Source organism: Gymnoscopelus microlampas (assembly GCF_963454915.1).
Source record: "Gymnoscopelus microlampas genome assembly, chromosome: 19".
NCBI classification, from domain to species: domain Eukaryota; kingdom Metazoa; phylum Chordata; class Actinopteri; order Myctophiformes; family Myctophidae; genus Gymnoscopelus; species Gymnoscopelus microlampas.
The window spans coordinates 37,497,215-37,517,831 of record NC_139956.1 but is presented as its reverse complement, the minus strand read 5'-3'; the positions used below and the strand labels follow the sequence as shown (position 1 = coordinate 37,517,831).

Sequence of the window (20,617 nt, the reverse complement as noted above, 5' to 3'; positions counted from 1 at the left end):
TGAATTATCAATTGCTAATCAATGGAGCAATTATTTTTTATTTCTTGCCCACCTTTGGAGTTACATCACGGCAAGGTAACTACACAAACCAAACCTCTACCAAAGTGGTCTTGCCCTTTAAGGGGTTTCTAAATGGCCCCTTACGGGTGTGTAACTCTGAGAGTGTACAAATGGAACCAAATGGACTCGTAAGGGTCCATTTGGTTCCATTTGTACACTCTCAGAGTTATGGGGATCGTGGAAATTGAAAAATCTGAGAACCACTGTGCTACACTAAATGGAACAGAGCCTTCATTAGTATCATTGGTAACACCTGTGAAGGAAGTGATAATATGGCTGCTGAGCATAGAGCCTATACTAGCAGCACTCAACTCCTACGTAATACAGCATGCACATACACATTAATGTTATTTATATACTGCATGCACATACACACTAATGCTATTTATATACAGTACAGTATGTACATACATACACACTAATGTTATTTATATACAGCATGTACATACACACTAATGCTATGATATATACAGCATGTACACACTTATGTTATTTATATACAGTATTCACATACACACTAATGTTATTTACAGTATAGTTTGCACATACACTACATTGGTGTGTATGTGCATACTGTATATAAATAACATTAGTGTATGTGCATACTGCATATAAATAACATAATAACATTATAGTATTAAACAGCATGTACTGTACATACACATCAATGTTATTTATATACAGCATGCACAATACACACCAACATGTTGTATGTTTTTTGTGGATTTTAAAGCACATAATCTTCTATTTTGAGTGGAGGACTGGGTAAATACTGTGCACAGTAAAAGACCCATTCTATTTTGAGTGGAGGACTGCATAAACACACAGTAAAAGACCCATTTCTACCCTCGCAGAGTTAAATATACACTGAGGGCCCTATCGTACACCCATCACAAAACGGCACAAAGTGCATCATAAGTGTCATTGCTGCCTTAGAGCCAACGCAGTTGGCATTTTCATGTCCAGCGCCCATGTTGTGTAAGTAGCACTTGCACCCGTCTGTGCACCTATTGCTCTTGAAATGAGCTGCGGTTAGGCAAATTGTTAGCACATTGCTATTTAGGGTGAGCAGAAAGTGAACCTGAATTTACAGGGCGACAGGGCACATTATGATTCAAATGCATGCTTATGTAGCCGGGTTTACAACACGCGTACACTCTGCTTGCACTCAAAATCCTTCTGAATTTACAGGGCATCACATTCAACACGTGAGTCACGTTTAAAATGGCAAATGAAAAGAGACTCATCATTACAATATGAATAATAAAATTAAGATAACTAGGGGTGTGCCGATATATCGTCCCGCGATATATCGCGATACGTTTTCGCGACGATATGTATCGTTTTGGAAAAAAAAAATATCGTTTTTGAAAAAAAAAAAAAAAATTTTTTTTTTTTTTTTTTTACAATCATAATAATCAGGCATGCAAACGGCCCCGAAGTGAAAAGAGTGACAACATGTTTTTTTTTCAGGTGTCATACTATTTGGATTCAAAACGGCTATTGTAGCTGAAAAGCTACAAGTTTGCATGTCTGAATAATGCAAAAACAGAATTATTTGTTTGCATTTTCTTTTTTTCTCCTCCATATATTTTCATAATAAAAAAAGTGCGTATCGTATCGTATCGAAATCGTATCGAAGTTGTGAGCCAAATATCGTATCGTATCGTTTTGTGAAATTAGTGTATCGGCACACCCCTAAAGATAACAGTTGCAAAGTATCTGCTGGTGTATGAGAGAGAGAGAGAGAGAGAGAGAGAGAGACGGAGAGAGGGAGAGCAAGAGAGCGAGATTCAATATACACTTTATTGCTAACAGAAAATATGTTCAAAGGCCATTGGACAATGAAATATGTTGACGGTTCTCTCGTATGCACAAACCTGAAACCCACACTGTTATGAAAGATTGTCAAGAGAAATTTTCAATACATTCAATAACTGTCCAAACACGTGCACTGAGGGTCTGTGGTTCACCTCCTGTTTGTTTCACCTTCTGCCTCCTAACATCATTATATCACATATTCCTGCTGCTCCTGTAGATGCTGGAAGTTCACCTTTCCCCCCCCGAGTGTCAGTGTGTGTGTGTGTGTGTGTGTGTGTGTGTGTGTGTGTGTGTGTGGTAATGTGCGCCACAGTGTTTGTGATCATTGTGTTTGTGTCACCACAGGTGTGCAGAGATCGCCGTTGCCAAAACGCCTCTTTTACTGAGCTGGAAACCTGCATTGCACGATGTCATGGAAACGGGGTATGTGTGCACACACACACACACACACACACACACACACACACACACACACACACACACACACACACACACACACACACACACACACACACACACACACACACACACACACACACACACACACACACACAGAGAGCTCTCTAATCTTCTTGTCACAATGTGTCCTTGGGCCAAGGTAGATCTCAGTGCTCTCAGCCAGGATCTTGTAAAAGACAAGAAAATGTATTAACTTCTATTTATTGCAGTGTTACAACCCCCCCAGGGCACATAATGTAGAGTTATTCAGTTCATGAGCCAATAACCCAAGTTGAGGTGTAAAATATGTTGGGTTTAAACTGCAGTTAATATAACATTGGAGCAGATTTAGATTGGGGTTGTTCTTCAGTGGGTTCTGAGACGACCCCTTGAGTAGCTGCTGGACGGACTGACCTTATACATTGAATATCAGTAGCTGACAGTTAATAATTTTGGACCCAAGCTGTTGTTCCTTAGAAATGCAGTTCCACCGACAAGAGACAAAGTGATGACTCAGAGTAGAGAGAGTGTTCCATGATAGAACAGCAATGAGACATCACACTGACTCATGTCCTTGTGTCCTGTCTGAATAAGGTAAAACAGGAATGTGACATCACACTGGCTTGTGTCCTTGTTGCCTGGGTGAATAAGGTAAAACAGGAATGTGACATCACACTGGCTCATGTCCCTGTTGCCTGGGTGAATAAGGTAAAACAGGAATGTGACATCATACTGGCTCATGTCCCTGTTGCCTGGGTGAATAAGGTAAAACAGGAATGTGACATCACACTGGCTCATGTCCCTGTTTCCTAGGTGAATAAGGTAAAACAGTAATGAGGCATCATACTGGCTCGTGTCCCTGTTGCCTGGGTGAATAAGGTAAAACAGTAATGAGACATTATACTGGCTTGTGTCCCTGTTGCCTGGGTGAATAAGGTAAAACAGGAATGAGACATCACACTGGCTCGTGTCCCTGTTGCCTGGGTGAATAAGGTAAAACAGGAATGAGACATCACATGGGATCATGTCCTTGTTGCCTGGCTGAATAAGGTAAAACAGGAATGAGACATCACATGGGAATCATTGTCCTTGTTGCCTGGCTGAATAAGGACAATAGTTTATAGATATACTGTACTGTTGTATGTGCCTAGCCTGTAAGCCTTATCTCATAAAGCGCTTTTATAATCCTTACTGTACATCCATGGCATACAGCCACACTAGTGTTTCAGCTTGAATGATACTGCTTATGAAAAAGATAACAAACAAAACTTCAAGGTCATTCTATGTCTTATCTGCTTCGGCGTGGAATAAACTCCCATTACACCTGAGACAGGCAGCCTCTGTAGATAGCTTTAAAGCACAGCTCAAGACCTATTTCTTCACTCTTGCTTTTAGTTGATTTTTAAATCTCTGTGTTGTTATTCATGTCCTCACTGTTTTGCCTGATTCACTGCCTTTTTTTTGCTAATACTTTTTCTGTAAAGCGCTTGGGCTTTATTCTTGCTCTGTAAAGCACTTCTGAGCTGCATTTCATGTCTCGAAAGGTGCTATACAAATAACGTTTATTATTTGTATTGTTATGGGGGATTATGTAAATGTTGAACATGAATTTGAACAGCTAATCAGGTTTTCTAACAATGTGCAAATCTAATGAAATTACCACAGTTCTATTCGCTTTGATCACACATGAAAACCTCTGGCTGTGGGATCAGAATTGTACACAGACTGGATACAATCCACTCACATTGTTTGAAGGAAAGAGAAGGAACAAATGAAAGAAAAATAAATGTCAGCACATGACCATCCATGAGATAGTTGGTATTTTCAGGCCATGCATGGAGACACAAAAATGAGTTTCTTACAAGACAGCTCCCAGTACAGCATTAAACTGTGGTTGTACTGGACAGCTCCCAGGTGTTAATGTAACTGTGTTAACCCATTCAGACCTGAGGCAGCGTCTAAAAAAATTCAAAATCCTAAAAATTATTCGGAAAAAAATATTTAAAAATATTTTTCACGATTTTTCAAAAATAGCAGATCTACAAGCTCGTAGCGCGGCACTCGGTGCCGCGCTATGAGCTTGTATATCTGCTATTTTTGAATAGCCAAAGACATCTAAAGTGACACAGATGCGTTCCAGGTATCAATGGGTTAAATAAAGGTTAATTATAGTTATAGACAGGGGTGCACATAACTGGTGCGCAGGTGCGCATGCGCACCCAAAATAAAAAATGCGCACCACATCAGGCAACGCGAGGCGCTTTTGCGCACCAACAGCTGGGACAGGAATTTCCAAGCTTTTATTTTTTAGCAAAACTAAAAAATAAAAGCCTGGAGATCGAGGCTAGGAATTTACTTCCTGAAGCCACACCCCCCCCCCGTTGACAAAACTGTCCGGTGGGCACCGTGCTGAACCCCCCCCCCCCCGTTGACAAAACTGTCCGGGCTGAACCCCCCCCCCCCCCCCCCCCCGTTGAAAAAACGGGACGGGCTGAAACCCCCCCCCCCCCCCCCCCGTTGACAAAACGGGACGGGCGCCATGCGCACCAAGTCACATGTCCAGGTGCTCTTCTGCGTACCAGACCTAAAAAGTTATGTGCACCCCTGGTTATAGAAGCCTCCCTTCCAGTCGACCATCAATGTTCTCCAGACAGTTTAGTGTAATCACACTCATTGTTATTTGATTAGAATTTGAAATGTTACGAGACAGCAGGCCAGGCGCTCTCCCCCTTTCAATCCCCCCTCGTTCTTTACTGTGTTTAACGGGGATTGTTTGACCCTCTCTTGTTCGCCCTCTCCTTCAGTTTACTGTTTTTTACAGTTTTACTTTGTTTAAAGGTAGGGTAAGTGATTTGCGTTGGTTAAAATAATTGTTAAACAGCTCTATATTCTGATAGTACTCATTGCTATAGAGTGTTTGTTCAGTATTAGGAGTCTCCTTGTCTCTCCACCTCTTTATTAAACAGAAAATGCATTTTCGTTTCAGTTTCAGTTTCATTTCCAATTTTATCCAACCAGGACAGAGAACTCAATCAGGATATAGATTAAACAAGTGAAATTGGAAGTGATGACACTAAGAAATGAGCAGACAAAATTGGAACGGGAACACTATACAAATTAAGCTTAAAAATGGGTACTTTCTCCTGATTGGCTGAGATTTTGACACCTACCGAAAAATGTATTTTCTGTTATTAAAGAGCTGGAGAGACAGGGAGACATCTGTTACTGAAAAAACACTCTATAGCAATGATTACTATCAGAATATAGTATTTTAACCTTTTAACAAAATACTTTTTGTTTTAACCAAAAAATATCACTTACCCTACCTTTAATGGACATTCTGTCTCTCTCAAGGCAGCAAATAAGGAAAATGTCTCTGCGTAGAGATGATCTAAAAAAAAAACAATAATAAATAGTGTGGGCTTCGGCCATGGGCCATGGCCGAAGTCTTGCACTGGTGTCTTGCACCAAGTAACAACTGGATGTGCACAACATAGCTCTGATGGTGCGGTCACACGGGCAGATTAACCCATTGAGACCTGAAGCCGATTCTACATGTCTCCTAAATCCCAACAGTTTTCTGAAAAACATACGTTTCTATATCAGTGGTGCTCAATCTTTTTCATGTCATGGACCCCCAAAATGATATGTGTTTGGCCGCGGACCCCCATCAAAATATTTAGTTCCGGGGACCCCCAGAAGCAACGATTTGAGTTAAAAATGTTTGCTTTGAAAATATATATATTCAGAAGATTTGCACACATTTTCACGATTTTTCAAAAATAGCAGATCTACAAGTTCGTAGCGCGGCACTCGGTGCCGCGCTACGAGCTTGTATATCTGCTATTTTTGAATAGCCCAAAGTGTAAAATAATGCTTTTTAGCTCAAATCTAAAAATGGCACAGTTCCAGGTCTTAATGGGTTAAAAGATACAAAGATACAAAAATACACAGCATCTTTGTTTCTTTGTATCTGTGTTGCTCAACGTGGTCGCTGACGTCATCAAACGTGTGGACATCGGAGCTACAGTTGTATCTTTGTATCTGGAAGTTGAACCCAGCTCAACTTGAATTTGTAGCTTTGTACCTTTGTCGCTAGAGCTACAGCTTCAGGTTCAGGTCTCAGCTAACAATGTCGGATGTATCTTTGTATCTACATGTCGCTGGTTTCCATTGAAAATGAATGGTAGCATGTATCTTTTAATCTGCCCGTGTGAACGCACCATCATACAGTAGAATTGTGCTCAGAATTGTAGTAAATTTACTACTAAACAAGGGAAGAAAGGCAGACAGACAGAGCTTCCTTGCATGCTGATTTGAACAGATAATCATTCATACATACATCAAGTGGTCTGATTAATAGATGTGTTGAAACAAAAGCCTTGTTGTGTTGTTTTTAGCCTTTTTTGGTTAAATCAATACATTTCATTTCACGGTCAGTCACTTCATCCTGGTGCAGTAGGCTATAATAGTTGGTCAAATATTAGCCTTGTGCCTATGCACACAGCCTGAGGGGTTGGGGGGGATGCGCTAATATAGCAAAACTGGACACCTTCAGTTCTAAATTGTCCTCTGCGCCCTTGTTTGTGTTGTCTGTTCACACATCATTGTATTGCTGATAGCCATTTTTTTTTTGTTAGAAATTGGACTTGTGAGAGTGGTTTTAATGCAACGCATTTCACTTTTACTAAAGTATGTTTGCGACGAAAATGTGTTACTTTACATTTGGGCCAAATGTAAACGCGTACAAATAATGTTTTTCAAATGATTTGGGTAATTCCACCTGTTATGTTTATTGTTTAGCCATTTTCTATTAGATGCACCTTCTATTGTTTCATTCTCCTAGAAAGAGAACTTCAGAGTCTTGTGTATTGCTTTATTTTTGTTTTAGGCCATATTTGAACTTCCGCATGACTAGCTTATAGTTTATTTCTATTGGACAAGCACTCATTTGATATTTTAGACTTTTCAATTAGGTTCTAATTATTTAAACAATACATTAAATCAGATGAAGTAACTCAGTACCCCAGTAGTCTTTTGATAATAATTACTCTAGTAATTATTTGGATGACAAAGTTTACGTCTACTTGGGTCATTATTATTTTACTACAGTTTTTAGCTACTCTACCTTTGGTTGCAATGCTCACTATAGATAAATCTTGACTGTTGTGGGTCCATTTCAGACCTTCAGGATCATGGATTCAATCATGACCAATCAAATGATCTATTTTCATGACCTTTAAGAGTGCTTCAGTGTGTTCAGTACAACAGTGTTTGCCACAGTCAAAAGTCCCCCGAAACACGCACTCGCGCACACACGCACGCACGCACGCACGCACGCACACACGCATGTGCCCACACACGCACACACACGTGCACGCGCCCACATACACACGCACGCACACACACGCACGCACGCACACACACACACACACACACACACACACACACACACACACACACACACACACACACACACACACACACACACACACACACACACACACACACACACACACACACACACACACACACACGCGCTATCAACAGCACATTGGTGTGTGAAACAATTATCAGCCAACAACTTGGAGCCTTTCACGATGTCTGAGTCATTAGGAGATAAATAGGCGTGTTAATCAGTGATGTGGTTAATTACATCTTGACGTAATTGTAGTGAGTCATCACTTTATCCTTCATTTAGGAGGTGGTGTGGTTATACAGTAGAGAGATTCATCAAACAGAAAACACTTTATCTACAGAAAAACATTTTCAATTATAACGCAAGACCATTTTCAGACACTTGACGTCATTGATTACTTCATGTCATGTGGCAAAATAAACTGCTTTTTCTTTCATTTGTATGTCTCCCTGTGTTTGAATTTCCATCTCTGTTCAGCAGCTAGCTAGGCTTTGACTTTTGGTTTCCAGTAGGAGATATTTATGCGACTGCACAGATGAAATGGAATAGATGGGGGAGGCTTTATTTTCTACTCATTTTCAGAGCTTCTGAAGTTCACACTGTTAACCCCTAACCCTAAGTAAAAACATTAGAACATTTTGGGAGCCAACACGTGTACAGTAGAGACTGGTAAACAACATGTCTGCCTTGAGATACAAGTAAACAACATGTCTGCCATGAGAGACTTGTAAACAAGCTCCACAAATGTGTCTGACATTTCCTTCAGGCACGCTTGCTGTACAACACTGTTCTGAGACTCAGCACGTACTGTGTGTGTGTGTGTGTGTGTGTGTGTGTGTGTGTGTGTGTGTGTGTGTGTGTGTGTGTGTGTGTGTGTGTGTGTGTGTGTGTGTGTGTGTGTGTGTGTGTGTGTGTGTGTGTGTGTGTGTGTGTGTGTGCGTGTGTGTGTGTGTGTGTGTGTGTGCGCGCGTGCGCGTCTGCAGGTGTGTAACAGCAATGGGAACTGTCACTGTAATGGCGGTTGGGCACCCCCGTTCTGTGAGAAACCCGGTCTCGGAGGCAGCGTGGACAGTGGACCAGTCCAATACAACAGTGAGTCTCTCTCTCTCTCTCTCTCTCTCTCTCTCTCTCTCTCTCTCTCTCTCTCTCTCTCTCACACATAAAGAGCACGACACAAGCGTACAACTAAGTGTAACTCGTGCATAACTATCTCTAAACCTAACCTAAAACTAACCCCCAACCTGAATGTTTTTTCTAATTGTAAACGTATCCCCCCTAGCCTGACACTCAGCCTGAATTTTCATTTCGTTTCACTCCATTATTCAGTCTGAAAGCCCTCTCAATGCAGCCGGTTGCTGAGATGGGGGCGTGGCCAAAGTTTTTTTTTTCAAAGACTCTTTGGCGATTGGTTCGTACTGGATTATCCCGATCCCGATTCGTCGATCAGATTTTCAACCGAGGCTGAGACCTCCTATGAGAGCGTCACCAGACCAGAATCGCCTGAACATATTTTTTTAATGGCAGTGGCTAGCGATTCACGGGCTGGAGCCAGGCTATATCCCCCCCCCCCAAAAAAAAGATTCTAACATAAAACAACCATTCCTCTTGTGAGGGCCAGGAAAATGGTCTTCACAATATCTATTTCTCAAATTCTACTGTACTTTTGGAGACGTTTGGTCCTCACAAGTATAGTAACACACACACACTCTGTCCCTGTATGTGTTCTCAGGTCAGGTGGGCATGGTGGTGGGTCTGCTGTTCACCTTCCTGTTCCTGCTGCCTGCCGTCCTGACGCTCTTCTACTGCTACAAGACCAAGAGCTCCTACCTCCACAGGTGGCTCTCACAGAGGGAGAAGAGCAACAAGACCAGGTTACAGCAGTGGTTCTCAAACTTTTTCATGTCAAGGACCCCCCCCCCAAAATGATATGTATTTGGCCGTGGACCCCCATCTCAAAATATTTGGCAAAGATTTGAGTTACAAATGTTTGCTTTAAAGAATATATATTCAAAGGTTTGCGCACATTTTCACGATTTCTCAAAAATAGCAAATCTGCAAGCTCATGGCGCGGCACTCGGTGCCGCGCTATGAGCTTGTAGATCTGCTATTTTTGAGTAGCCAAATTTAGCTGAATGTGCAGAATTGGCCACCGTGCCTACTTGAGTAAAAGTATAAAATGGACTCGTATCATAAGTAAAAGTACTCATTATGCAGAATGTCCCATTTCAAGTTTTCAAATGTATAAAAAATCTTTTGAAAATAGCAGATCTACAAGCACGCGCATGTGTCTCTCTTTAGGCTCGCCCACCTGTACGCAAAACTAAGCGCCCCTGCCTAGGTGGGGTTGGCGAAAGGGCCTTTCTGTGTGGAATTTGCATGTTCTCCCCATGTTCTCTCTATACTGCCTCCCCCTGGTCAGCCGGGGCGCCTGATGGAGGGGAAAGAAACTGGTTGGAATAACGTGTTCCTTCCACGCGCTACGTCCAACCGGGGAAACTCCCCCCTGTCAGGTGATAAGAAGCAACTTGCTGGCTCCTCATGCATTGAAGGAGGCATGAGCTCAGTTCTGGGCTCTCCCTAGGCTGGCAGAGGGAGAGTAGCGCCCAGGATTACATAGGCAATTGGCACTGGGTTGAAAAAATGGGTTACAAAATCATGGGATCAAAATTTAAGAACAAAAAAAAAAGGCACTAATGTGAATGCTTATATTCTCACTATGAGCCCACACACCCCGAAGAAGAAAGATACTTCTGGGGGAGTATTGGCTGGCTGAGCTACTTTCATTGAAATGAGTGGGCAGGGATTTGTTGTGCCCTCTGCAGTTCTAATGTAGCTCAATGATTATGCCTGTCTCTCACTCTCTCTCTCTCTCTAGACTTGAGGGCTCTGTGGAGAAAGAAAAAAACGGTCATTTGAATCCTGCCTTTCACCTCAAAGTGGTCGGTCCCATCAACAAAGCCAGCAGCAGCCATAAGGGGGTGAGTGCAGAGCCCTGCGTGTGTGTGTCTGTGTGTTAGGGCTGTCAACTTTCCTCAGAAATGATATTCGAATATTGGTCTTAAAAATGGCAGATATCCGCATATATTCGAATATTATTATTATTATTATTATTATAAAAAATACAAATAAAATATATATATATTTTTTGACAGAAACAATACAAAAAACAATGTATCGGATCCAATTAAACATATATTTTGTTTGTTTTTATAACTTGATACATTGTTGTTTGTATTGTCCCTGTCAATGTTTTTTTTATATTTGAATATTAATTTTCATATTCAAATATACGTATTCAAGGAATATTCAATATTCGAATATTAATTCACCAGCCCTAGTGTGTGTGTGTGTGTGTGTGTGTGTGTGTGTGTGTGTGTGTGTGTGTGTGTGTGTGTGTGTGTGTGCGTGCGTGCGTGCGTGTGCGCGCAAATCTGCTTGACATAACTTCATTGACATTGGTCCATCACCATGGCTACTGCCTCCTACACATGACTTGTGAGCTGTGTTGACGATATGTTCATGGTATTGTTTTCTTTTTAAAGATAATATATTTAGGGCTTTTTCTGCCTTTATTTATAGTTTGTAGTAGAGATGGACAGGAAACAGGGGGAGAGAGAAGGGAAGAGACATGCAGCAAAGACCGTCGGGAACGGGACTTGAACCCGCGGTGCGCCGTCAGGTTACTTATGAGCCTAAGTGCCTGTGTGCCTGGTTTTTAACCCATTCCATCTCCCACCAGCTACCTCACACCAGCAAAGAGGTGTTGCCCCTCCGCCCCGCCCCTCCGCCCAACACCACCCAGCCCGTCAACGTGGTGCGTCCGCTGCGGCCCGCTCCGTCACCGCAGGACCTCAAGGCCAATCCGGTGCGACCGCCTTTGCCGGGCAGCAAGCCCCCCGCCGGCCCACCCAAGTCTCCCGCCACCCAGCCACAGAGACTCACCCCACCCAGGAAACCTCTCCCCCTCAATCCCACCCGCTCCCCACTGGTAAGACTCCTCTAACAATCACCCCCCCACCCCTGCACGGTTTTCAGGATTCAATGAACGGCTGTAGTATAAAGCTTAATATCCATAGTAACACAGTTTTTGCTTGCTGAAAATGTGTTGCAACGTGACCTTTTCTTGAAGTTCTCTTCAGCAAATGACACTGTTATGCAAAGGAGTGTAAGTTAAACTTAACACCTAAAACTGTCACCATTTGTTATATTTAAAATGCTGAAATGTTTTTGTTGTCGTCATTGTTAATTTAATCTATGCTATAAATGTAGACCATGAAATGACAGTCAAATAAAGAGTTATTGTATGGTCATAATACATCATCTGAACCTAAATAGGAATATTAGCAGTCAAACACATAATTATTAATTATATAAAATGGAACAAAGACAAGCATTCACATCTTATAAATGAAAATTATGATTCATTAATGACCCATTCAGTGTTGGGCAATATTACTTACGAAAGTAAAATATGACTTAAAAAGATTTAAAAAGTAATAATATTATATTACTTATTACTTTGTATGAATTTTATTAAAAGAATATGGTTCCATATTGGAACAATACATATCAAGATTCAAGAGATTTCATGTCACAAGTATGTACGATGAGTACATGCACTGTGAAAAACTTGGGGTGCTCCATAATACACAATAAAAACAATAGCCTACATAGTCCGCCACACTCACATCCATGACTCCACAACAGCCACTTCAATCCTCTCCAAAACCAAGACGAGCTTATCCACAATGTTAATAATGCCTCCATAGCCATCCTGGATCCCATAGCACCCCTCAAAGCAGTCAAGTAATGATGTAGTCCTAATGTTTTCATATTGCTGGATATTAAATTATGGATAATATTAATATTTTATATTGTCTGTGTGCATGGTCGGAAGTGCCGCATGGGCTTGTGATCTTACGCCGTCTGTGTGTGACCGAACCTTCTAGACACACACACACACAAACAATTTGACATTGGTCTGCTGTTTGTGCTGCTGTTTGTGCTGTTTGAGACACAATAAAACCACACAGGCCATTGGGCCGTGGTGGATGAGGAGATTTAATGTACTACAGGCTCTGTGCATGACTGTAGTCAACGCCATCTTCTTTTCCAGAAGATGGCGTTTCCTCTTCCGGGCCTGTTTTTCATAGCTTCATTTGATTGGCTCAGCAGCAGATTTAAACTGGAAACACACGACACAGACACAGAAACGGGAATGCCAGCTCCTGGAAGAGGAAACTACAGTCATGCACAGAGCCTATGTTCTGGCTATTAATCACATTAACACACTATATAGGTACTTAGTTATCCAGGGTCTCCCTGGGGTCTGTACTTGGCAGTTATTTTTCCCTCTACACCAAATATCTTTGCCCGGAAATAGTCAATCTACAAGCTATGATGACTGCCTGTCTGTCTCTATCACTAACCAACTGTCTGTCTGTCTGTCTGTCTGTCTGTCTGTCTGTCTGTCTAGCTGGTGTCAGAGCAGCAGTCCAGACCCTCTCCGTCTCCTCCCCAGAGGCCCCTGCCTCTCAGCCCGGTCAGGGGGGCTCTGGCCACTGTGAGCCCGGGGCGGGACCCTCCCCACAAACCCTCCACCGGCGGCCTGCTGGTCATGATGCCTCCGGCCGTGGGCCCCAAGCCAGTGGGCAAAGTGTGCGCCTTCCCCCCTCTCAAAGTGCTCAGGTGGGACAGTGTGTACTGAACACACACATTTATCTGAAATGACCTTCAGTTGGCCTAGTTCCTTCTGTAACCCTTGACCGTTTGACTTAATCCTAGCAGCCAACTCAAATCCCAGTATCTATAGCAGTGGTTCTCAAAAATGTTTGTGCTAAGGACCCCCAAATTGATATGTATGTGGCCGGGACCCCCCCACCTGCCAGGGACCCCGAGAAGCAAAGATTTGTGTTAAAAATATTCGCCTTTAAAAAAAAAAGATTTCAAGATTTGTACACATTTTCAAGATTTTTCCAAAAATTGCAGATCTACAAGCTCATAGCGCGGCACTCGGTGCCGCGCTATGAGCTTGTATATCTGCTATTTTTGAATAGCCAAAGTGTAAAATATGGATAAAGGGGTTCAAATGTATGTGACGCTTTATTAACTAATTTAGCTGGGGACCCAGCAAAATGAGTTCTATAGATTCTAGACTCAACAATTCACTTTGTTTTAAAGTCCAGAGAGTCAATGATGGCAAGCCGTGACTCGTAATGCATGTATATGCCCCATGTATGTCTATGGAAGCAGGATGTCTCTCCACCACTAAAATCTTCATACCTCGCTGACTTCTCAATGTTCAAGCAGTTTGGATGAGGAGATTTAATGTACTACAGGCTCTGTGCATGACTATACTGACTGATAATACAGGGTACTTGGTTAAATTAAAACTATGCGTTTTCATACCAAGAGACCTTATCTTACGTAGATAGTAACAGTAATGGTTCTAAAACAGAATTCTTGTTTAGTCTTATACTAGACTCAGGCATATTTCTATTTCCACAGCTTAAATTTGAGCACCACAGTTAAATTATTCTGTATTTTTTTTTTATTATTTAGTTATTCTTTTTTTTACAATAGAAGATGGTTCCATCTTATGTCTCATATTTGTTGACATAATGTTATAATACACATAATTATTTTCATAAATCTTCAGACAATTCATATTTAAACTAGACAGAGTTTAACACATGTTTAACACACGTTTAACAAAACCGTATTAATTCGGTTTTGCAAATACACCCGTGGAGTGCCAACTTTCCTAAAAAACGTATATATGTTTTTTTTTATCTTTTTGTTTTTTTCGTTTATTTACATGCGGGACTGGCTAGAGCAGCTCTGGCATCACCCTAGGCGATTCTGAGAAGGAAGGGCCAGATAGATCACCGTGTCAAAAACATGGCTCCCCACCCGCTTCCGTTCTATTTCCTTCTCTAAAACCCCTATAACTCCGAAACGTTTTACGCTGGGGAAAACAACTCATTTTGCATCCGCGATCGCTCCGCCATTGTTACTCGCTTGAGAGATGTTATCGTTCCAGCCGTTAGCCAGGCCCATCGGGTAAAATGGAGGCATGCTTTTTTTTTCATGGATCGCTCGTCATGGAGTCTACAGCTTTAAACAGCACAATGGAGCTTAACGGTGAGATTCCCGGCACCGAAGGTATTCTGTTATTATGAAATTCTGGCACCCAATGTGTTAAATAGGAATTGTCTCAAGACTTCTGAAACAATTATGTTGTATGTGTATTATACAATTATGTCACAAATATTAAAGATATAGGCTAAGATGGAACCATCTTCTTTTGTATATTTTTTGTAATAATAATATTAAATACATTTTGAGCATCAACTTTTTTCACCACCACTGCTACAGCTTCATCCTAGGGGAAACACTGCGAGGCTACAACTTTGTAGCCTCGATGGCCAATCTACGTATTCATGTCAATAGTTGACCGTTGTGTTACACTTCTCTTTGTCGCCCCCTTGCAGGCCGGTCCCGGGAGCCAAACCAAACACAGCCTCGCCTCCTTTCTGTAAATGACCTCCTCCCCTTCCTCTTCCTCCTCCTCTCCTCCTCCCCCTCCTCCTCCTCCCAGTGGAGGAGGAGGAGGTGGCAGATAGCCTATTTGCACTAAAGAGACCTCAGAGGATGGACGGTGGCACGCAGAACACATCAGAGGAACAGGTTGACCCCTCCAGGAGATGAGAGCAGAGGAGAGGGAAAAAAACGGTAACAGGAGAAGTGGGCACTAAGAATAAGTGGGCACTTTGATGTAAAATTGTTTATCTCATGTTATGTAAAGCATACATGATTAGAACATGCCTGAATATTCGCCAATTAACCCCATTAAGGCCTGAGGTTCCGATTCTACAAAATGTCTTCTAAATCCCAACAGTTTTTTTGAAAAAAACGTATGTTGCTATGTCAGTGGTTTTCAAACTTTTTAATGTCAAGGACCACCCAAAATGTATATGTATTTGGCTGCGGACCCCCATCTCAAAATATTTTGTTCCAGGGACCCCGCCAGAAGCAAAGATTTGAGTTACAAATGTTCGCTTTAAAAATATATATTCAAAGATTTGGACACATTTTCTTGACTTTTCAAAAATAGCACATCTACAAGCTCGTAGATCTGCTTATATATCTTATATAGCTTATATAGCTTATATATCTGCTATTTTTGAATAGCCGAAGTGTAAAATAACGCTTTTAGCTCAAAGCTAAAAATGACACAGAAGTTGAAGGATACATTTAGGGCTGATAATGATGTACCATGCATGTTCAAATCATGTATACTTTACATTACTTCAGACCATTTTTCAAATATTAAATGTTTTAACATTCCGGACAAAAGAGCCAATTTTAGATCAAGATGCCCTCTCCTCCTTAGTGCCCACTGTTCGTGTATGCAAAAAAAAACACCTCATTTATACTCCGTAGTACGAGGGTGTTAAAAAACGCCTCATTTATACTCTGTAGTACGAGGGTGTGGCTTGTTGAAGATAACGAACAGCTGGCATGGTGCCAACATGGAGTATCAATTCATCTAAATGACCTCCACCTTGACCCCGCCCCCCCCCAGCGCGCGCCAACATTACCATGACGACCACGTTGTTGTTGCACTGAGGCCTTGCAGACTGAGAGACGCTGGGGGACACTGGGTCACACGTTGACCATTCTAAATCTTTGTATTTTTACTGAACCTTTACTGAATTTTTATAATTATTGTTGTGTGTTTACAGTGTTTGTTTTGTTTTGTTTTCATGGCGTGGCACCTACGGGTGAGCCATCTAGAAGAGGGTGTGTGTGTGTGCGTGTGTGTGTGTGTGTGTGCGTGTGTGTGTGTGTGTGTGTTAATCTCACAGGCCACTGGACCGATCAGCACCAGATATCCGTGCACGCTGCCAGCAGGCCAAGGAAGCAAATCCCTGAATGTTTTTCCACATATTGAAAGTTTTTTTTTTCTCCTTTAAAAAAAAAAAACGTTCTAAACTTTATTTTACATGTATGAAATAGTATACTGGAAGACAATGGAGGTCAGACTCCAGAAATGTTGCCCAAATATGGAGATGACTGACATCATACTGTAGTATTGACGTCATTGATTGATTGATTGATTGATTGATCGATCTATAGATGATGATGTGGATCTCTGACGTCACAGACTGGTCACATGACATCACAGATGATGTTGTCACTGACCTGTGACATCACAGACTGGCCACATGACGTCATAGATCCACAGGAAAGCCATGCCATTATTAGATCCCTGTCTTGTTCTAATTATTGTTTGTTTACAATGTGTTTGTTTTGTTTCGTTTACAGTTTGTGTTAATGTGCCAAAGAGGTGTTTGTACACCCGGGGGGTGTGTCCTGAATGCTCGTCAAACATTTGATGTCAACAAAAAGCCTTTGGAATCGAACGGACGTGTTAAATGTAACAAGTAGAGTACTGTACCTGGATCTTTCCTGTGTTTCACGCTTACTGCTGTTGCTGCTACAACACCTTAAAGCTAAATTACTCTTTACTAGAGGATTTGGTTGTGTAGTTACCTTGACAACATGGAACTCCAAATATTGGTGAGAAATCTTCATTAGTTGATATTCCAAAATAGTCTCCTGGTTGACTTACATTGCACAGTGAAACAGCTTCTCTTTTAGCACATAAACACATGCAAACGAAGCAGATTCTGACAGTTTTTAACTATATATTACAAAACAAAAAAAGTCAACGTTCTGTTGATTTTACTGTTGGAAGATCCAGTCTACATCCTACTATAATTCTAGTAACCTCTGTCTGTAGTGGTGAGTAGGTGAGTACGTGAGTACGTGAAGCTACCCGGTTCTCCTCAGTGGCTGGACCAATTGCTCTGATTTTGCACACAGCCATTGACCATTACCATCTGAACTTAACTGTGAAGCCCGTTTTTCAATTTCATCAAATCTCAGCTTCTTATTAGCGTTTTTGTGTCAAACACTGTCGCCATGGTTACGGGGCTGCCCAGCTATGGGACGAACTGCCTCCCGGGTTGCCAGATCATGTGCGCATATCCCCCCACGGATGCGTCCACCGGGTATGGCCTAGTCTTCATTCTAATTCAAATAGTAAATTCAACAGGACGTTGACATTTTATTTTGTTATATGCCATTTCGGACTTGAATTGAATAATCTATACTGACACCAAAGTATATTTTCTTATTTTCTTATGCTAAAAGAGTGACTTTGAGAGATGTGTCACTGTTCACAGTCAATTTTGGAATATTCATTTCTAGTCAAATGAGGAACTATTGAAGATATCTCACCAATATTTGGAGTTTCATTATAGCAAGGTAACTACACAACCCAAACCTCCACCAATTTTAATTTCTCCTAACGGTGATCAATAAAGGTCTATCTTATCTTTGTATAGTAACAGAGATCCATAAAGGTACATTGTGGAGAATGTGATCAATGCATAGAACATCTGGAACACACCCCTGGTCGATCATTGTTTGAATGTTTTTTTTGCAGTGTGTACGACTTTTTAATTGTTACATTAAATAATATTTTTTTCTACAAACATAACCTCTGGGTTGTGACTGAGACACAGCGTAACTTTGTGATCAATACCGTAGGTGTTTTCCCACAGTGGTTCTCAAAGTGGGGTCCGGGGACCCCCAGGTTAACATGCAAAATCAGTTAATATAGCATCAAAGTCAGTTTAAACACTTTAACCCTATGTCATGCTTTAGATATTCAAAAACTGCAGATCTACAAGATAGCTTATGATGGTTCTGGTTTTAGCTGGTCTTAACTGGACTTAGGCTGGTTTAGCGGGTTTACCAGGCTGGTCAAACTGGTCAGGCTGGTCTTGCTGGTTTGTCAGTATAGTTGGTCAGCTGGTCACCAAGTCAGGCTAAACTAGATTCTGCTGGTCGGCCAGCTGGCTGGCTGGAATGACCAGCAAAGCCAAGCTGGTAAGCAAAACAGTACAGACATGAATAACAACACAGAGATTTAAAAGAAAAAATCAACTAAAAGCAAGAGTGAAGAAATATGTCTTGAGCTGTGCTTTAAAACTGTTCACAGAGGGTGCCTGTCTTAGGTGTAATGGGAGTTTATTCCAAGCCGTCGGACCGTAGAAGCAGAATGCTGCTTCGTCGTGTTTTTTATATGACATTTCAGGCACTTTGAGTAGGCCAGCACTAGAAGACCTGAGGGGGCGGTTTGGAACATATCTAGGGAGGAGGTCATAGAGGTAGGAGGGGGCCAGACCATTGAGAGCTTTATAAACGTTAAAAAAAAAAACATTTTTAAATGAATCCTAAAAACAACGGGGAGCCAATGTAGTGATGCTAAAACTGGAGTAATATGTTCTCTCATCTTAGTTTTAGTTAAAACTCTGGCTGCCGCATTTTGAACTAGTTGTAATCTGTCGGTTGTTTTCTTTGGCAGGCCAGAGTAAAGTGCATTACAGTAATCAAGTCGAGAGAACACAAAAGCGTGGATCAACGTTTTTGCATCGTCCAATGACAGATAGGCTCTAATGTGTGCAATATTTCTCAGATGGAAGAAGGCAATCTTGATAACATGACTAATATGTGTATTCAAATTCGGTGTTGTGGTCTAATGGTCTGACTTTAAGCACGGACAGTCCATTTAATTCCCAGGCCTCCTATAGTGCATTGCTTGTGTACTCTGACATTTTCTAGGCTAAACTCAAAAGCACTAAAAGACAAATCCAGGGTAAACAGGAAAGTTAAAGAACACTTCAACAGTACTAAACACAGATGTGACACAGATGTGGCTGGGTGGTGGTGGTGTGGTCTAATCATCAGACTTTCAGCGAAGAGTTTACATTTTCTAGTCCCAGTCCTCCTATAGTTCAGTGCTGGAGTGTTGCAACTTAACTTTACTAACTGAAGGCTAACATACTCAATGTTCGAGTAATTTGGAATTTTCATGGCTAAAATGCAAATACAACGAACGCTTCAACAACACTAAGTGACATATGCTATAATTCCCTGTGAGGTACTGTAGTATAGTGGTCTAATGATCTGACTTTCAACACCAAGGTTCCATGTTCAAATCCTTGTCCTCTTATTCACCTGTTTCCTAGGCTGTGTGTTTTCCACTTCCTGTCGATTTGATCCAATGAAATCCAATGAAACTGGTCAGATGACCAATGATATCCAATGAAATCAACAGGTAGTGGAAAACACACAGCCTAGGAAACAGGTGAATAGTTTAATGTTAAATAATTACTCAAAAGCATTAGAAGACACCTGCTGAGGGCCCAAAGGTGCCTTGGACCATCGGGGGTATGTCCCTCCCCCTGTTTCCTGAGAAGTAAAGGGGGGGGGGTTATGTCTGAAATAACTCTGTCCAGCTGAAGTTTTACAGAAAGAAATTCCATAATATTTTCACTTATTCCGTTATTATTGTTTTGATAAAATAACACCTGTCTAGGCTGCCTATAGACGAATCCACAGTGCGCTGTGGTGTCAGACTCCTGCTGCAGTGTGCATTCTGATACCACAGTTATGTTTTTACGCCAGGGGAGCGCTCTGTGGATTCGTCTATATATAGCCTACCTGTAGGCTGTATAAAGTAACCTGCTGGAAGGGAAACAGTTACTTAAAAACATGAGGATTAATTAAAATAAATAGTCTTCTTCTTCTTATAACACACACACACACGCACGCACGCGCGCGCACAAATATTTGGTACATTTGTCATGTAATACCAACTGACATATTTGCCACCATTCCTCCAAACATTCTATCAATATTGAATAAAACCAGACATCCTAGACTATAGGTCCTCAAAAACAAAATATGCAAGTAACTTGTATGTTCATTTTTTTTTATTTTGTAAACCTTAACCATTATGGA

General features: G+C 41.4%; 1 protein-coding gene across 2 annotated transcripts in view; it reads left to right on the top strand.

Annotated features, from left to right (window-relative positions):
- adam19a (ADAM metallopeptidase domain 19a) overlaps positions 1-15,845 on the top strand; it is a 139,030-nt gene extending 123,185 nt beyond the window's left edge. For both annotated transcript variants that reach the window (XM_084042497.1, XM_084042496.1), the window contains exons 17-23: positions 2,227-2,304; positions 8,722-8,830; positions 9,468-9,609; positions 10,614-10,716; positions 11,478-11,726; positions 13,215-13,426; positions 15,232-15,845. In XM_084042497.1, coding sequence (XP_083898623.1) covers positions 2,227-2,304; positions 8,722-8,830; positions 9,468-9,609; positions 10,614-10,716; positions 11,478-11,726; positions 13,215-13,426; positions 15,232-15,283 — 945 coding nt within the window. In that variant the 3' untranslated portion in view covers positions 15,284-15,845. The remainder of the gene's footprint in view (positions 1-2,226; positions 2,305-8,721; positions 8,831-9,467; positions 9,610-10,613; positions 10,717-11,477; positions 11,727-13,214; positions 13,427-15,231) is intronic.
- The last annotated feature ends 4,772 nt before the right edge of the window (positions 15,846-20,617 follow it).